This window comes from Schistocerca gregaria, chromosome X (genome assembly GCF_023897955.1).
Source record: "Schistocerca gregaria isolate iqSchGreg1 chromosome X, iqSchGreg1.2, whole genome shotgun sequence".
NCBI classification, from domain to species: Eukaryota; Metazoa; Arthropoda; class Insecta; order Orthoptera; family Acrididae; genus Schistocerca; species Schistocerca gregaria.
In genome coordinates, this window is record NC_064931.1 from 559,084,137 (window position 1) to 559,103,275 (window position 19,139).

The 19,139-nt window shown below is 36.1% G+C and overlaps 1 protein-coding gene across 7 annotated transcripts in view; it reads left to right on the plus strand.

Moving 5' to 3' along the window:
- The window catches only part of LOC126299506 (ephrin type-B receptor 1-B), a 337,486-nt gene that overhangs the window by 304,962 nt on the left and 13,385 nt on the right, over positions 1 to 19,139 (plus strand). For 6 of the 7 annotated variants that reach the window (XM_049991462.1, XM_049991463.1, XM_049991465.1 and 3 more), the window contains 3 exons: positions 808 to 1,017; positions 8,668 to 8,846; positions 9,919 to 10,077. In XM_049991462.1, the coding sequence (XP_049847419.1) occupies positions 808 to 1,017; positions 8,668 to 8,846; positions 9,919 to 10,077 (548 nt within the window). Of the gene's footprint in view, positions 1 to 807; positions 1,018 to 8,667; positions 8,847 to 9,918; positions 10,078 to 11,417; positions 11,526 to 19,139 lie in introns of all 7 variants that reach the window. The other variant, XM_049991468.1, reaches the window with a different exon arrangement.

Genomic DNA, 19,139 nt, shown 5'->3' on the forward strand with positions numbered 1-19,139 from the left:
ATTTTAATTTTTCCAACTGTGCAGTTCCATTTCACTTTTAACACTGTTTGTTCATTTTAAAATATCTGTTAAAAGTCTCTAATAATATACGACATGTGTTAAAAAAAAGCATCAGGAGTTCTGTAATTTTGCAAATTGCATTAGTGTGATTGGCACGATTTTTGTTTTTTTCTTTTCTTTTTTTTTCCTTTGTGTGTGTGTGTGTGTGTGTGTGTGTGTGTGTGTGTGTGTGTGTGTGTGTGTGTGTGTGTGTGTGTGTGTGTTTTGGTAAATATCTGAAGTGTATCTGTACACTGGTAGCCTTTTGGATATTTAATCTGTAGTCAGTTGTCAAGAAGGTTACATTTGTTTGTGTATGAGTGGTGATTATCGATTTGTTTTAAATCTAGACAGAGAGTTTGCTTTAAATTTTGCTATAAAATAGAATAAAATGTAACAAAGTTTGAAGAAATGTTGAATGTTGCTTTCGGTGAGTCTGCTAGCAAAACAAGGGCTTACGAGTGGTATAAGCATTTCCAAGATGGCCACGGAATTTTCACTTATTTTCCACAAAATATGGGTGCTATGTTTAATATCCCTTGTGTCCTTCACTGAGCATTAAGTTATTGAATTGACTATTTACATTGCATTTAAGCTTCAAGAGTATTGATCTCCACATTTTACAGTTATTGGTTGAGTTGATCGTATATGCTTAGAAAGCACGAACCATCACATCTATTAGCGAGAGACATTTTTACATTTCTACTTTCAGGCAAATTATGGTAAATTACAAGAGATACAATAAAATTTTGACATTTCTACTTTCAGGCAAATGATGGTAAATTCCAAGTGATACAACTGGTGGGGATGTTAAGAGGCATTGCATCTGGTATGCAGTATCTCTCTGAAATGAACTACGTCCATAGAGATTTGGCAGCTCGCAACGTCCTTGTCAATGCACAACTTGTTTGTAAAATTGCAGACTTTGGACTGAGTCGTGAAATTGAAAGTACAACAGAAGGGGCCTACACTACAAGGGTAAGGTTGCATTTTCCTAGTTCTGTAATAATAACAGAAAACGTCTATTTACAATTATTACCATATATTTGAAACAAAGCACTTAGCTGTGTGGTTTCCTATGTTTTAAACTATTTATTTATTTCATGAATACATGTTCTTGTCAGACAGTAAAATAATTACACGTAAAACAGCTAGTTTCACTATAAACCACAAATCTGAGATGTATTCAACATCAGTATATAATGTAAAAGGAATGTGGCAAATGTAAATAGCATGCTGCCCTACTTGCAAAGTAATCGATTGAATAACTATCTTTTATTATTGATGATAATGTGAAAGTTTTTCAGTGCTTGATGATTCTATCATATTGATGAACTGTACTGTGAAACTATTTAATAGTGCCCAATTTATTCACAATTCTTCACTAGTTGTGTGGCAACATTAAGATAGATGGGCTGTTGTGGTTTCAAATGTGGGATTGCCTATCAACTAGACTAGTGACACACCAAAGAAGCCAAATATTGCAGAGTAGTTTTGTGTGTTTATGGAGAAGCTATGTTCACAGGTAACGTGAAAGTTGCATAGGACTGTTCTTTTGTTTCTTTGTTTTTGTTCATTGTTTGAGGTTGTAAGATGAAAGTAGTAAATAGTATATGCAGAACTCGGACCAAGTGTTTTTCTTACAAACTGACCATCTAATCTTTGACTTTTATGATGAGCTTTTCTGAGTGCCATTTTGCCTTCAGTTACATAGTCACGTGTGATTGTGTGGATTTTAGATGTACAATGAGGATTCATATTTTAATGGCTATTAGCAGTACCAGAATGATTCAAGGAGAAATTTAAACCTTATGATGGAGGGAGAAATAGCCAATAAAATAAAAGCTGTTATACAAAATAAGATTGAACATGAGAAGCTGAGTTGTACTTCACAAAAAAATGTCTGAAAATGGTAATGTTTCATGAAATCAAAAAAATAAATAAAAATATAACCTCTGCAGCGATTAAGGCCATTAACTCATTATATAAGTTAATTTTCGAAAACGTTGGAAACATTTTAAAGAATTTTCAGGTTTTACTTTTTAATCAACAGCTGGTGAACTTGAAGCTAAGAAGTCATTTATGTTAGAATCATCTTCTGAAGCAGAATTGATTGCAATATATTGTGTTTAGTTAGTGGGATGAAAAATGAAATGACTACCAAAATTTGCTATCATTTATCCAACACTGACAAACTTGTGTTAAAAATTATTAACAACATAGAATCTGATGGGATAGTACAGGATTCAGGCACCAAACTTCTGCTTTATGGTGCTGGAAATGTGATGGAGCTTAAGGAAAAGACGTGGTGTTACAAAAGAGTGTGAAGTCATTGCTGAAAAGAAATAACAGAAGTTACAGCAATGGCAAATTTTAGATGAGACTAGTGGTACACCAGAGAAGCCAAATATTGTAGAGTAGTTTTTATTCATTCGTAGGGAAACCATGTTCACAAATAACACATTAGTGACATTGGACCGTTCTCTCATTTTTGTTCATTGTTAGTTTTTGTAATGCTGAAAGTAATAAATAATTTATGTGAATGTATGACCCAGTGTTATTCTACTCGGATGTGTTCAGAATAACTTTTGAATGGACTTGTATTTCATTCATTTTTGGTTAGAACTCTCATATTTATGTCACTGCCATTCTGAGCAGCATAATTGTGAATACTGTTGGAAAATGTATGCAATACCACATGGTTATAATTAAAGTGCAGCTGCTCCTGGAGGTCCAGTTTGAGCTGTACTTATTGTATGGCAGCAAAATTTGATAGATATGCGAATGTACTAACACAGAACCGTTTTATGCTGGGAAAAAGATTAGTTCCAGTTTGGCTGCTAGGTGCATATCTGGTCCTGTAGACTGCTTGTATCATGGTATGACATCGAAGCTTTCATTTGACATGCTGTGATGTGAGTGAATAGTATGGCTGCTGAGAAGAGAGACAGTGCACAGTTAGTGAAACTGCTTTATGTTCTTTTTGGTTTCTGGCACAGATTGAATTTAATGACATGTGGCCAGGCAACATTCTATGGAGTGACGAGGCATATTTTACACTACAGGTTGCAGTGAATACACAGAACTGCCATATTTGGGGCACTGTTAAACCATGTGTTGTACACAATGAGTCATTGCAACTGTCATATCTGACTGTGTGGTGTGGATTCACAAGCACCTTTATTCTTGATCCATTCTCCTTTGAAGAGAATACACACAGAGGGCCTGTCATGTGTACTGTGATGTCTGCACATTGTTAAGACCTCGTTGTACAGGGTGTGACTCCTGCTTTGTAAGAACACAGCTGTGTGGAAACCACAGTTTTAATGCAAGATGAGGCAACACCTCATGTTGCCTGCCCAGTGGAGGATCAGCTTAATGCAACCTTCAATGAATGTTTTTATCTCTAGAGGTTTGCCAGATGCATGGCCTTCAAGATCACCTGATCTAAATCCATGCAAAATACTAAAAGAACTCACTTACCAGGTACACATTCAGTTTTTTACCTGATCTGGAGGCCAGTATACTGGAAGACATTGCCCAGAGTCTATTGGAACTGATGCAAGTGACTGTAGATTATGTTGTTTTATGGATTCAGCATCTCATCAGGTGCACATATTGTACAAATTGTGTAAGCTGTGGTTTATAACAAAATCAACCTTATACTTTTCTCACCTTTTGGCCCTTTTTTTGTCCCTGTCCCATTTGTAATTTATTACATATAGAAACATTTCTATACATCTTTCTAGCATTCAGTGCCGGATATGGACCAGGTGGCCAAAATTTTAACAGTTTTTTTTATTTTTTTATTTTTTTAGTGTAAATCGCTTCTGCATTAATGCATTAGATTATTTACCAAGTTTTGCTGCCATATGATAATTACAGCCCACACTGGACCTCTTTGAGTAGCTGCTCTTTCATTATAACCGCCCTATTTTTGCTCCGCTACAAATTGTATATCAATATTTTGAAATTTATGGAGATGTTTTGGTACTTTCTGTACATTAACTACTGAAGTGTGGTTTAGAGAACAATAATATATTTTGTTTGTTACTGAAATGGAATATAATTGATTATAAATGAAAGAAGGGAACTTACAAATGTTCTCCAGCTATAATGGGCACTCCATAAGTAATGAAACACTTTTTTTCTGAATACAAGTGTTTCTATTCAGGATTCCAATACACCATATTATTCCCCATTCTTTTGGCTTCAAAGTCCTTTTTACCCCCCCCCCCCAAGAAGATCCCCATTTAATGCAATGGTCTTACACCACCATACTGGGAGGGCCAGTATGCCTGCATGGTTGACATCACAGCTAATGTCTTGTTGCATTGTTAACCCTCGCATCATCCATTTACTGCTTGCCATAGCGTGTGCTGTTTACCACAGAGTGCATCCTTCATTGTGCCAAACGGAAGGAGGAATGTTTGAGATCCAGGCTGTAGGGTGAATGAGGAAGAGCAGTCCAGTGAAGTTTTGTGAGCATTACCAACAACTATGTCTAGTTGAGCAGCAAGGTGTTTGATTGTGATCCATTGGTCACCTCGAATGAGATGTGTCCACACATTCCAACATCGCAGGAGTCATAGCTGTGTGCAGCAGGCCATCGCTGGAGATCGGGCAGGTTTGCGTGACTTTTGTTGCGATGATGACAGATGCCTGACTTTTGTTGCGATGATGACAGATGCCTGACTTTTGTTGCGATGATGACAGATGCCTCGCCCAATAACTCACCCTGATTGTTTTCATTATCAGGTTTCCTTAGGCATTCTGCAAGTGCCCATGAATGTGATGTTCTGGTTTTCTGGCAAAAGAACCTCAATGAGTGCTCTCTGCTTGGAACGCACCACCAGCTACTGGAACTTCAGGAAGCTATAGTGGCCAATGTGGGAATATTACACGATGTCCTAGGATAAATTTCGCAATTTTTTAAGCAAAATTTGCTGAGAAACAATGCGTTGCATTACTTATTGACTGCCCCTCATATTTTGTTAAAGGCTTGAAACTAAGCTTAGTCTGATACAAAAATTAAAAAAAATAATCAATGGACATTACACCACTTTCAGGTAGCAAGCATTTTTATGTGGAAATCTAATAAAGAAGGAGCAAATAATAAAACAATGTTGCACTAATAAGATACAATCTTCATGAATAATGATGCTGTAGCATATAATTTTTGTTGCAAGAATTCTACAGTCTTATTTATAATTTAGTACATGTACTATATTTATTGATATAATTTATACTAATAATAAAACTGTAAAACTATTGTGTGAGACTGTTTCAACACACAAATCTCCAAAACTACTAGACGAATTTTCATGGATTTTCACAGGTAATTTGAGTGTAGCTTGAGGCACCATGTAGGCTTTATTTCATCAAAACTGGATGAAAAAATTCATAATTTAAAGTTTTATCTGATTGTCATGTCTGTCTGTTTGAACACATTTAATCTACAAAACTGCTAGGCTAATTTTAATGGTAACTTGAGGGTAGCTTGGGGCAACATATAGGCTTTATTTTATCAGAATTAGATCATTGGAGATTGTAATTTAAAGTTTTCTCTAAACTTGTGTTATCAGTGTAGTACAGATGTTTAATCATCATGGTGTGTTACACTAGAGAACCAATAGGTGGTGGTGTTAGTTTTTTAGTACACCAAACAACCTATAGACGGTGCTCTTAGTTTTTTTAAAACAGTGACAGAAGTATTTTATAAGTTTATGTCAGTGGCAGACTGAAGTGACACAATTTTATCTTTATGAATAAAAAATTATTTTACTTATACAACCAGCTATAAATAAACCAACAGCTGTAGTTTAATCTCTCATTTATTCCAGAGACAATTGGTTTTGGCATTCCTTTATTCCATCATCAGGCCCTCTTTCTTTCTTTCTTTCTTTCTTTCTTTCTTTCTTTCTTGGGGCCTTTGTCCCACTTCAATGCAGGGTTGGCCATGTTACTATTGATTTGGCAGTGGTAGTTGGAGAGGTTGGGCAGATGCCCTTCCTGCTGCCACCATCATCAAGGCCCTATATTATAACACAATGGCTGATCTTATATTACCAGACAGAATATCACGTAAAAGCAAACCAATATATGCACCAGCATGTGTAACACAGCTATACAGTTGAGTTGCATTCAGATTGTTTTAAGAATTTACAGCCATGTTACATACACTGGTGCAGATATTGGTTCACTGTAGCATGATATTTTGCCTGGCAGTATAATTTCACCCACTATGTTACCATAGGTGGCCTGATGATGGCATAATGGAATGCTGAAACCGATTGCCTCTGGAATAAATTAGAGATTAAAATACAGCTGTTGGTTTACTGATTGCTGGTTAAAATATCCTCTCATCCCTCCTAGCAAGGATGGATGAAATTAAATTAAGTTTTCTTGACTAGGATGTGTGGCTTTACTAATTTTGGTTTTTGTACAAGGAGTGCAACTTTGCTTTTGCCGTTTTTTCCCCAACATTTGAGGCTTTAATGAATCAAATTGGTTATACATGTATCATTCAAAGTATTTTCCATTGCTGGCCATAACTTTCTCCCATCTTTCGGGCAGTGTACGAATCCCACGTCGAAAAAATTGTTCGTCTTTTGATGCGATCCACAAATCGATCCAATTTGTGACTTCTTCATGAGATTGGAAGTGTTGGTCAGCCAGGCCATTTGCCATTGATCTAAATAGGTGATAGTCAGAGAGAGCAATGTCTGGAGAATACGGCGGGTGGGGTAGGACTTCTCATTTTAAAGTTTCCAAGTACATTTTTACCTCTTTTGCAACATAGGGTCGAGCGTTGTCGTGCTGCAAAATCACGTTATCGTGCCTCTCGCTGTATTGCAACCATTTGTCTTTTAATGCTCTGCTCAAATGCATTAATTGTGTTCAATAATGAGCACCTGTGATTGTTTCAGTTGGTTTTAACACCTCGTTGTACACGATGCCAAACTGCGACGTGGAATCATGGCTGGGATATCCCCATAATTTTTTGCGTTTAGGGTTCTTGCAATGAATCCATTTCTCGTCCCCAGTCACAATGCGATGCAGAAATCCCTTCCGTTTTTGCCTCTGAAGCAACTGTTCACAAACGCCTTTCAACGTCTCTTGGTTTCAGCTCACACAGGACCCAACTTCCTTCTTCCTGAATTATGCCCATAGCCTTGAGACGTTTTAAAATGGCTTGCTGTGTCACTTCCACTAAATGTGCCAGTTCTTCTTGAGTTTAATGCAAGTCTTCACTCAGCAATGTCTCTAATTCTGCATCTTCGAAAACATTTTCTCTTCCACCGCTATGCCAGTCTACGGCGTGAAAATCACCATTCTTGAAGCTTTGAAACCACTCACGACACGTTCTTTCACTAATAGCATCCTTACCATATGTACTTGAGAGCATTTGATGAGATTCGGCCGCTGTTTTCTTCATATTGAATCAAAACAGTACCACCTCCCATAGATGAGGAGAATTAAGATTGTAAACTGACATATTCAATCAACAACAACTTATGATGCAGACACAAATCAACTAATGTTTGAATGAGGTTATGTTGAGCGAGGTCCAAGCTAACTGCCTGACGTCTGTGATCTGTTTCTTTCGACTGCTACTTACCGTTGTCGCCACCTATCAGCAAACGACGGAAGCAAAGTTGTACACCTTGTATTAAAAACTTAACGACATTGCTTTGCTTCTTTTGATAGGTCTTATTTATATTCTTTGCTACGAAAAGTTTGCTTTGTGGTTTGGGTTCCAGTTAATTACAGTTCATTTTGTTAATGAATAAAAATGCCAAGAAAAGGGTCAAGTCTTTCTGAGTACACTAGAATGGCTAAAGCACTGAGTAAAATGCAGTCTCGGGAATCTTATTACAATGGTGAGGCAAGACTTGCTGTGGCTTGACAAGATCAGAATTTTACTCACTCTTTGGAAATTCCTTCTGGAATTGAGGTGCGATGTAAGTCTAATCGAGAGCATCATGCATTATCTCTCTCCTCAGAACCCTTCACTCACAGAGGCATCAAGTTACTTCTCTCCAATTTAACATCAAAGAAGTGGAAATTTTGATGAGAAGTGGTGCAGTAAACCGATTTTTTGTACCCTCAATCCCACAATTCCAATTTAACATCAAAGAAGGGAAATTTTGATGGGAAGTGGTGCAGTAAACTGATTTTTTTTACCCTCAATCCCACTTATTCCTAACAGCTTACCATTTTGCTTGAAATGTGTACAATTCCCTGTGAGCTATGCTGTGACTGTAGACAAAGCACAATAAAAGTTTCTGTGTGTTGCAGATGTGGACCTTAGTGTCAGTTGCTTTTTGCACGGCCAGCTCTACATGGCTCTCTCCTGTGTTAGTGAAGCAAACCAGCTCTTTGTTCACGACCCCAGCCTTACTACTTGAAACACTGTGTACAGAAAAACTTTGTAGGATGAAAATAAAATCAATGATTACGAGGTCTTGGGCACAGCTATAAATAAATACCTTTGCAGTGCCTGGTTTCTCAGCTAGTATAAGAATATTGTCCCCAACATGTATATTGTCTCTTCCCCAGTAAATAACTAGTTTAATGAAGTAATATTATTTTATTTTATTTATTTATTTATTTATTTATTGTAAGGGAGGAAAAATTCCAGTAAGATGGACAGCGCCAGAAGCTATTGCATTCAGGAAATTCACATCTGCATCAGATGTGTGGAGTTTCGGAATTGTTTGTTGGGAAGTTATGTCTTACGGCGAAAGACCATATTGGAACTGGAGTAATCAAGATGTAATTAAGTCTATAGAGAAGGGTTACAGGTAAGTGAAAATGTTTTAGATACAAAGGAAAAGAGAACATTTTATCAACCTCTCTCTCTCTCTCTCTCTCTCTCACACACACACACACACACACACACACACACACACACACTCACTCACTCACTCACTCACTCACTCTTACACTTAAACTTACACATACACATACTGCCTTCCTCCTTCCCCTTTTGCTTATAATTGTGAAATTTAATTTTTGCTCATTTCATATTTCCAATTTAATAACTGTGCCTTGACTTTGTCATTGTATTATTCAATGCCCATCTGCTTTCCATTACAGAACTCTCTAGACACTTTGTCTTGTGTCTGTTCTGTGTAGTATGATCTTAAGTTATAGAAGTTGCACTTATTTCAGCATTATGAAGAGAACACTTTTGTTAAACCTGAATGTGGGATTTCTTCTGATCACAATGTTATCAGAAATTTCTTCACTCTGCAAATGGCATTGTTCTAATTCAGTGGCACTTTATCAATACTTCATACCTTGGAGAAAGTTCATTGTTTCTCATTAATATTAAGCCATGTTTATAATTGTTGTATGAGACACTAACATCATGAATGTTGCAGACTATTCCATCCATGGACATCTAAATTTCCTGTAATACTTGATGTATTGTTTCTGGTCCACATGTTGCTAACTTCTATTTTTAAGTTGCAAGAAAATAAAACTTATTACATGATTTCCTTCACAAGCTTCTTTGAAGCAATGCACGAAAGTAACTAGTATTAATCATACATACATGTATACTTTAATGCTTCCATTGCTATTGTAAATAATATTGCTTTACCGGTCTCTAGTTTTTGCATTATATAATGATTTTATGTTGTTAGAGATCACATGCTAAGTTTCATTTCTGTATTAATATCAGAAATGTAACTGCAGATGTAAAACTGTGTCTTGATGATAGCCTAAATAATATTACACTGAATTTATTTTTCGGCTAAACATTGCTAAGGTGAATCCCTATCAAAGAAACCGATTTTTGCCCAGGTGTTTTTCTGTTGCAGTGTTAGTTGGACACAGTCTTTTAACTTCTTTTTATACAAATTTTTACAGGCTTCCTGCTCCAATGGACTGTCCAGAAGCAATATATCAATTAATGCTGGACTGTTGGCAGAAGGAAAGAACTCACAGGCCAACATTTGCGTCAATAGTCAAGACGTTGGACAAACTGATACGGTGTCCAGACACATTGCGAAAAATAGCACAAAACAGGTATTTGGACATTTAATTTAGTATACTGTATGTGTTACCTTCATTTTCTTGGCACTACACTGTCCACATTTACTTACAGTAGTATGCCTAGATTTTTCATACTCGATATTTGCATTAATTAACAGCTTTATCTTTGAGATAGCATTTGAAGAAAAAAGCATTAAAAAATAAGAAACAGCAACAGTTTTTCATTTTACTATCAGTAACCAGTACATAGAATTACATGGATTTGTTTGTGGTGTTTAGAGATCAGTTTCAGAGAGTATTGTAATACTGCCTAAAATTGCCCTATTATCCATATACTGGATTTTTGTGTCCCACATGACTTGTTTATTAATGAGGCTGCTTGAATTTATTACTTTGGAAAGATGATCAAGGAAGGAGGCTGAATTCATATTTGGCTGTTACTTTCCATTATTGTCTGCTGTAATCTTTTTACTATTAGTTCAAGCTTTTAATTAAAAAATTGTTTTTCATGTGGGTTGCTTCTTTGTGATGGTGGCTGTTTTGTAGCTTCTTGTGTAATAAATGCTAACACTGTTGAATGTGGGAAAGTATGTTGGGTGCTGAAAAATGTAGCTAAGCTTGCACTGTAGTATATTTGGTAGAAAAGTGAAGAGTGTTTTTTTTCATTGAAAGGGGATGGATAGATATATATTGAGTTAGTGTAAATGAACAGCTATTATCAGTACACTCTATTTCATTTCAGCTTCTGTTAATTCACAACATGAAAAAATAGTGCAGGAAAACTGTGTACATAATGAGTTGCTAAATTAAAAAAAAAAACTAATACATTCTCTTCATATGACTTAGGAAGTAGTAGTGCTGTTTTGGTATTCATATGTGTAAGACAAACTATTATTGATTTTGTGACAAAGATGACAAGTAAATAGTGTTTAGATGGTAGGTATCATTTAAAGAAACAGTAAATTGTTGCTATAATGCAACACAGTTTTACAATATTTATTTATGAGATACCTTCAGGTACACTCAAAATTAACTTAAGAACTAATGCCATAGTAGTGAAAGTATTAGAGCATATACAGTTAAGGTCTTAATAAGAAGCATGCCATATTATGGCTCAGTGACATTAATTTGATATACTTGCAAGTAAAATTAATTGAACTTCTTTAAATTCTGTCTTTCAATTAAAAGTTGGAGGGAGAACCTCTAGTAAAGTAATTAATTCATGTCACAAAAGTATTGACAGTTTTATTATGGATGATGTATGAGGCTCTGTGAAGTTTATAGTGACATTTTCCAGTATATATAAATAACTATATATACGTGTCAGCTGTATTGTGATGTGATGTGCAATGGCGGCTGTATGGTTTGTGCAGACGCCCGCCGCCCCAAAATCCTTATTATGCTCCTGCAGCCCTTCGCATTCAGCCTCACTCATGATTTGCTGGGTTGCTTGGTGTTGCCAATGGTTTATTATGTAAAAGGTAGAGTACCACGATTAATATCTTTCTCCCTTACAAAAAATGATTGACAGACTTATCATGTAACATTCAGTTTCACTTACATATGTAACAGAGTTAATGTTAACTAATTTAAAGCTATGACATTAGTTCCTTTCTTATGTTGAACAAGGCTGAAATGTATCTCTCACCAAAAAGTAAATATTAACTTGTCATAAAGTTTTACATTTATTGTTTGAAAAAAGGTTGGAGTGAAATTCAATTTGTAACAGAACAGAATTTTATATAAGTCTTCATTCAAACTGCAGTAATACGGCAGTTGATATACTTTCTTTGTTGTAAATAAAATTAACTTGCCATTATTGCATTGCTTAACAATAGCTTAATGACTCAGTAATATTATCTTCCATTACTGTCGGATTCTGAAAATTTAAAATGTGAGGATTACTGGGCCATCACTCATCTACTTTGAATATGTGTGTGTGTGTGTGTGTGTGTGTGTGTTTGTTTGTAGGCACGTATGCTTCCTTCTCTCCAACTCTTTATGTTGCCTTTTCTTTAATGATGTATGTGATGGGCTGCTAATCTTTCCCACATTTCAAATTTTCATTATCAGTTTCTTGGCTCCCAGAGAATGGACATTTCCTGCTGCATGTGCATGTTTTCTTTCTTTCTTTTTTTTCTGTAACACGGGCTTTCTGACTTTCTTGTTTTATGGAAACACATAATTGTATCACTAGTCCAGAGAACACAGACCCACAGTTGTTTGGCTGAATTCACTGCTTTACCTAAAATTTATATACTTGTGTCTTTACATTATTTTATTGAACTTCATTAGATGTTCACATTCAAAAATGAAAATGGATATCCACATTAACCTTTTCCAAAGAAATACTGTACTTATTAGTAATGTGAGAAAAAACTGCTGCAGTTGCAGGGTAGTTCTTATTATCCAATGAAGGGAAGTTTTGGGCTCAGTCTACTTATAGAATAAGGGTGATAGTGCTTGGATAACATGAAAATGAAACAATGTGCTTCCTGGGTGTAGTCCTCAAATTTGATCCTGGCATTGGCGTAGGTGCTCAGTGATACTAGGAGAAAGAGAGATGATGCTGATACCATTCACAGACGCCAATAAGCATACCACTGAGTGTCTTACAATTCCAATTCTTAACCCTGACTCACACACATGTTGTTCATGCCTTTTGGGAAACATATCTTCTTTACAGTAAAAAAAAATTGATTATTACATAAAATGAAGTGATTAAAACAACATTAAACAAAGCCTGGAAAACAAATTCAGCCCAAATACTGTCAGGTTTTTCCATTGTCAAAGTGATACTCTTCTCCTCATGAACAATCTCTCATGGCAACTGGGATAGAGAAGGGTTTTGCAGACACAGATCTGCAAGGTATAGAAGGAGTTATTAATGTACATAATACTGCACAATCAATCAGAGACTTGTATTTATAATTCAACACTTAGAGCTGCTAGAGGAGACCAAAGCAAGCAGAAAGGACAGGTTGACAAGGAACTTCTAAATTTTAATGAGCCTGAGAATGTTTGCTTGCAATACACATGATTTTATTCTAAATTTGAAAGAAGCAAAGCAACCTAAGATTTCATATTTCTTCCAAAAAAATTAATTATTTATGTTATTTTGTAATAATATATTGCAAACCAAATGTTTACATATAAATTTTATTTTGTTCTGAAAGAATTCCTGTTAATCTCAAATGGGACCTTCCCTGATTTGTGCATCACTAGAGCCCAGAATTTGTGAATTCACAAGGTGTATGTTTCAACATTTTTTTTGTGAATGTAATGGAGAAAGTACATATATTTTTGTATATCAACATACTGAATGTCTTCGTGAAATATATTACTTTGAAGTCCACCTTCATATTTTTCCTAAAGTCCTTGTAATTACTTTGTAAAGTTAGGGAATTTAGTTGTAATACTATTATAGTTATCTGTAAAAGAGAACTACAAAAAATGTTTTTTTTTTTTTTTTTTTATAAATTTCTTCTTCGTTCTTACTCATAATAGGATTTCCTAAACATTCTCAGTTTCCACTGTCTCTAAAAGGACAGCTTCCTTAATCTGTATACAGATGCAGGAGGGGTCCCAGTTAGTGTTGTCAGATGATTAATACACATTTGATCATTTTCAGCTCCCCCAGCCCCTTTTAAAATTTAAGAGGGCTACATATGCTTCACATAAATATTAGATTTGGCTCTGACTTTGTGTTGTAAAATACAAGATCTCTAAGGGAACTGATCCTGAACACTCTCTCTCTCTCTCTCTCTCTCTCTCTCTCTCTCTCTCTCTCTCTCTTTGTGTGTATGTGTGTGTGTGTGGTGGGGGGGGGGGGGGGGGGGTAGGCACTTGGAGTATGAACAGTGGAATAATGATTCTTCCGAAGGAAGAGTTAACATTTCATATGTGTGCAGTTTTTAGCGTTGAAGAGGCCATTCTATATTAACAGCGCCAGAGTGTACAAGGTGCAGTCCAGGACAGGCAGAAGCAAGTGCCAGCACCAACAGTTCAGTCACTTATTAAAACAATAAAAACACTTACATTTTGTAAACATGCAAGTTTGTGAAGTCAGAGGTAGGGGCATTGAAATAGGAGATATCTATGACCTTCAGGAAGAGCAGATTATTAAATCACCATTTACTGTGTAATTGTTTTGAAGAATGCTAATGTGTTAAGCCTGTTGAGGAAACACACCATTTTGCAAGGAGTCAATGGATAGTAATCTTGAACAAAAAGTAATACTGGTTTCTCTGAATTTGTTTTACAGTTGAAGACAATAAACAAAATTAACTGCAGAACTAATATAACACAGGTAAAGCCATAACACAATCAACATACTAAACATGTTTCTGCAATCACTGTCTAATAGTGGTAATTCGTCATTCCTATAGAAATTGGTCAGTGATGGTTAGATGAGAGTAGTGTATCCCAGTAGTTCCTTTCCTTTTTCCCAACAACAGTTTGGCATGCAGGATGACATAAAAAGTTTATGCATTATGTTAACTTTTTTGTCATTTCCACCAGGGCCCAGCCAAGAGCGCTAATTTGCTGCTTCCTGGACTCGGGTAGACGTGCTGGCCCCAGATCGAATCCGCCCGACGGATTAACGACGAGGGCTGGTATGCCAGCCACCTTGGATGTGGTTTTAGGCAGTTTTACACATCCCGCTAGGTGAATACTGGGCTGGACCCCACGTTCCGCTTCAGTTACAATACTCACAGACATTTGAAAATGTTTGCACTATTTCATGGCTTACACTAGACGCAGACAGCTGGGGTACACAAATTCCGTCCCGGGGAGTTCGGGGTGGCAACAAGAAGGGCATCCGGCCACCCTCTGCAGCTAACGCTGCCAAATCTATAGTAATAAGGCCAACCCTGTGCTGAAGAAGGACAAAGGCCCCAAGGAAATGATGTTGATGATTAACTTTTTTATCGTAGTTGCATGGCATTCTATTACCTGTATTTTTATTCTGCGGAACATTTGTACAAACATTGCTGACTGCAAGTCAAGTATGACATTAGTTCAGAAACTGAACTCTCTTTCAGGACTCCTGTTTGGTGTATGACACTAAACTCGGATGCACCGAAGGATATTCAGAGTTGATCTAAGTTAGCATTAACATGCTTGACAACACTTCTAGAATCAGCTGTCAACATGATTATCACATTTTGACTTCAGATATTAATCATACATAATAAAAGACACAGTATTTATGATCAAAGATGACATGTTATAAAGGGACGAAAGTAAACAGAAAAGGAGTGATCTTCAGACTTCTCCCTGGCTGAAAAAGATTTGTTGCAGGAAATTGCATTGGGTTAGCATAAAGATGCAATAAAAGGCAAAAAACTGATAAAGTTACTACAGCCAACAAAGAAAAGATGTTGAAAGCAGTTGCTGTTGACTCCCAAGTCACAGAATGTAGGAACAGAATGTGACTGAAAAAGTGAATTGTCAAAATTAAGGAAAGGACTTAGAAAGCATTCACAGATGACAGGATTTAACTCAAAGATGCACTTTACAAGTATTATATTTCATCTCTGTGTAATTACGTGCGATGTGTAAACTGGAGCAGAAACATTGTAAAAACTTTTCAAGGTTGAACTGGAAGTAGTATTTTTGTGAGGCCTACTGTCACAGAAGATGGGCAGAAGCTAACTGCAATCTATAAGCCCCAGTTTATTCTTGTTCACAATCCCTATGATGACAACACAGATTTTCATCCCAAAGTTTTAATGCACTTATTCCTCTTAATTTCCAATACAGATTTAAACAACACTAAAGGTTGCACTTCCTTCGCATCAGTAAATGAGTAGATGGTTGTCACTTCAAATGAAAATATTGTTCTCCTCATTGATGATAGTGACGCTAAAGGAGAGGGTGTTTATGTTGAGTTGGTAATAATGATAGTGTAAGTTAATTGTGACAGAAGTAAATCACATATTATGAACTAAAAATAACCCCTGCTTACAGGTGGATGTGGATCACACGAATCAGGATTCTGCTATAGAACCTACAAAGTTAGGAATGTGTCTCAAAAAACAAAAAGAACAGTAAATTTTCTTGATGTGAAATAACAATTTTACAAAAGAAGATTACAATGCATGCAGTGCAAACATAAAATAAAAGAATAGTATAGCTTGGGGAACATGAAATAGGAATGGTAACACTGAAAGTAGATAGGGAAATTAAAGTACTGGAACTAAAAGAAATGTAAATGTAATCAGGCTTTCAAACTGACACTTTGCAGATAAATTCCAATTTTGCAACTTTTTTACATAAATACATTACTCATAAATGCTGTCCTCATTGTATTGTGACACATGTTAGCTTTATTTTCTGTTGGTGCTATAATTTCCTCTTAGACTCCTCTCATAGCAAATAGTGTCATCTGTTAAAAATTGTCATCTGTTTCAGGCTCCTCATCTGATGGACTAATAGCAATATTTTATTGTGCAAGTCAAATGTTGCAATAATAACTGTGGTGTGATTTAGTTTTACTCTGATTCCTACACTTAAATAACTCAAAATTTTGCGCAAACACGGCCTGAGGTAAAAGAAGTCACAAGTGGGAAAAAAAATTCCAAGAACTGGCGTGGGATCAAACCTGAGATTCTTTGGATCTTATTCCAGCATGCAGACACAGAATCGCTGCTTGATAATTACAAATATACTTACATATGCATACAACTAGTCTTATTCATCAACCTGCACGCAGTTGACATCACAGTTTAAGCGTTTGTTTTATACAGGCTTTCCATTTATCTGTTGACCATATACACAGCACAATAGAGGGCAGGCAGCGAACGCTCTGTTGCCCAATGAATCAGTTGCCATGTCACCCAACTGTTACTGTTTTCCATGCATTTCTGACATCTACTCAAGAAATTATTCATCTCACAATGTAATTCTTTTTGGGAAATTGAATTAATTGACTCATGGATATTATCCTTGAGTTGCTGTAATGTGTGCAGATTTGTTGTGTACACTTTGTCCTTTGGTGCTCCCCGCAAATAGAAATCACACATGGTTAAATAGGGACTTTGAATGGGCTAGATATTGTTGCGAATAACTCTGACATGGAACATATTGTGAATTGTACGCAAAGAAATATTTGCTGTATGACCCATTGCTGAAGCCTACTGAAAACACATGGAAGCTTCATTCTCTTTCCTCGAGTTCATTAAAAAACAGTTGCAAAATGTTTTGCTTGTATCTTTCACTGTTAACTGTGTCACTGAAAAATTTGAGATTGTTATCCTGTCACCACTAACTGCTCACCACACTCCTATATTCTGATCGTGAAGGGATTCCTCATGAAGAAAAATAAGCCTATTGGTGCTACAGTGTTGACAGTTCGGGGAATTAACATACCTCTGCAAATGAAACCAAGCCACATCTGAAAACAGCATGAGGTAAGGATCCATTTCACCGTCATGCACTGTTTACAAAACCAATTTGCAAAACCTGACCCTGTGCACAGGATCACCAGCTTTAAGTTCTTGCACTACTGTTATTTTATAGGACATTAGCCCAAGTAATGTAGCAGCTCTTTCTACAGAGGTGCAAGAAATTTTTTTGCTGTGAAAGACATCTAAGAGACTTTTAGAGGAATTTTCCATTTGGTATGCAGTATCATCGAGATCAAGTGCTGTGAGAACTGTTCGTTGTCATTTATGCTCCCTGTCATGAACACTTCCCACCTCACGAAATTTATTCACTAATTTGTGAATTGCACCACAACTCAGAATTTAAGCACCTGGAAACTTGTGCTCAAACAATCTCTGGACAATACAAGCAGACTGTATACACACACATGAATTGTAAATGAACACTAATTGTGGAATGGAATAATTCAGTCTTGCTCCACTGTTCGAGTGACACTGCCTGATTAGGTGCAGAGTGCATCATTTACAGGGAGATGGGCATCCCATTCAATCAGCCTGCATGGCTCTGGTGGCTGGCAAACACAACCCTGCGCAAGTGATCATCAGATAAATGGAACACCCTGTATTTAAAAATTTAATGTGGATTGTGTAGTTACTGCTAGTCTAGACTGGAGAACATTTTTGTAAGAGATGTTCAATCAGTTTTGGCTGCTGGCAAACTCCACTTGCTTAACTTTACTACAAATATTTCAATTCTCCCTTTCTTACAGTGCCACTAAAGTATGTATAAAATGTCTTAAACTGATCACATTAATTACAAGTCATCTTCAAGAATTGTCATAAGAACAGTTATTATCTGCACTCATCACTTACATAGTCAATAATTTCTTAACCTAATCTTACACACCTAAAGAAATATTGTGAGCTTCAGCAGCATGAGGATCGCATATTTACATGGTTACTTGTCTTTTTTGGGTTAATAATTATTATTTACTTCTTTTAAACTCATATTTGCTCAAAACAAAACCATTATTTTGTAATGTCACTAAGTTGTGGACTAACGATTACAGTTGAACTTGACATGATTGCGAAATTTTGCCAGTCAGAGATGATCCTCTTCATGGTGATATTATTAATTAATTTATCCATCAGTAGACAATATAAATTGTGTGGGTGTCGTCAACATAAGTATATGTACAGTATAGATACATAGATTTGTAAACATACATAATTTCAACACATAAATAGATGCATACTTTATTTGCCTTACTGTGTTACATGTTTGTACATAATAATTATTTTGGACTAATTTTAAAATGCCTCTTAATTGTAGTAATTAATCATTAGTATAATTGTCAGGAAAATTTATACATCATACATTTATGGTATAAAAACACATCGGTGACAGATAATTTTTTAGGGTATTCCTAAAGGCATGTATTTCACTTTTGTCTTTGGACTCTTGTGGAAGTTTGTTGTATAGTTTAGGTCCAGTGTTTATACAACAGATATGTTTGAGTTTAGTTTGTTCTGAGGTCATTTTCTGTGTTGTTCTAGAATCAACAGCTTTATATAATTGTCCCTAAAAGAACCAGGTTTGTGTTGATATTTTAGGTAACCAAGTTCACGCTACAGTGAAATTCCCTCCATCTCTCTCTCTCTCTCTCTCTCTCTCTCTATCTCTCTCTCTCTCTCTCTCTCTCTCTC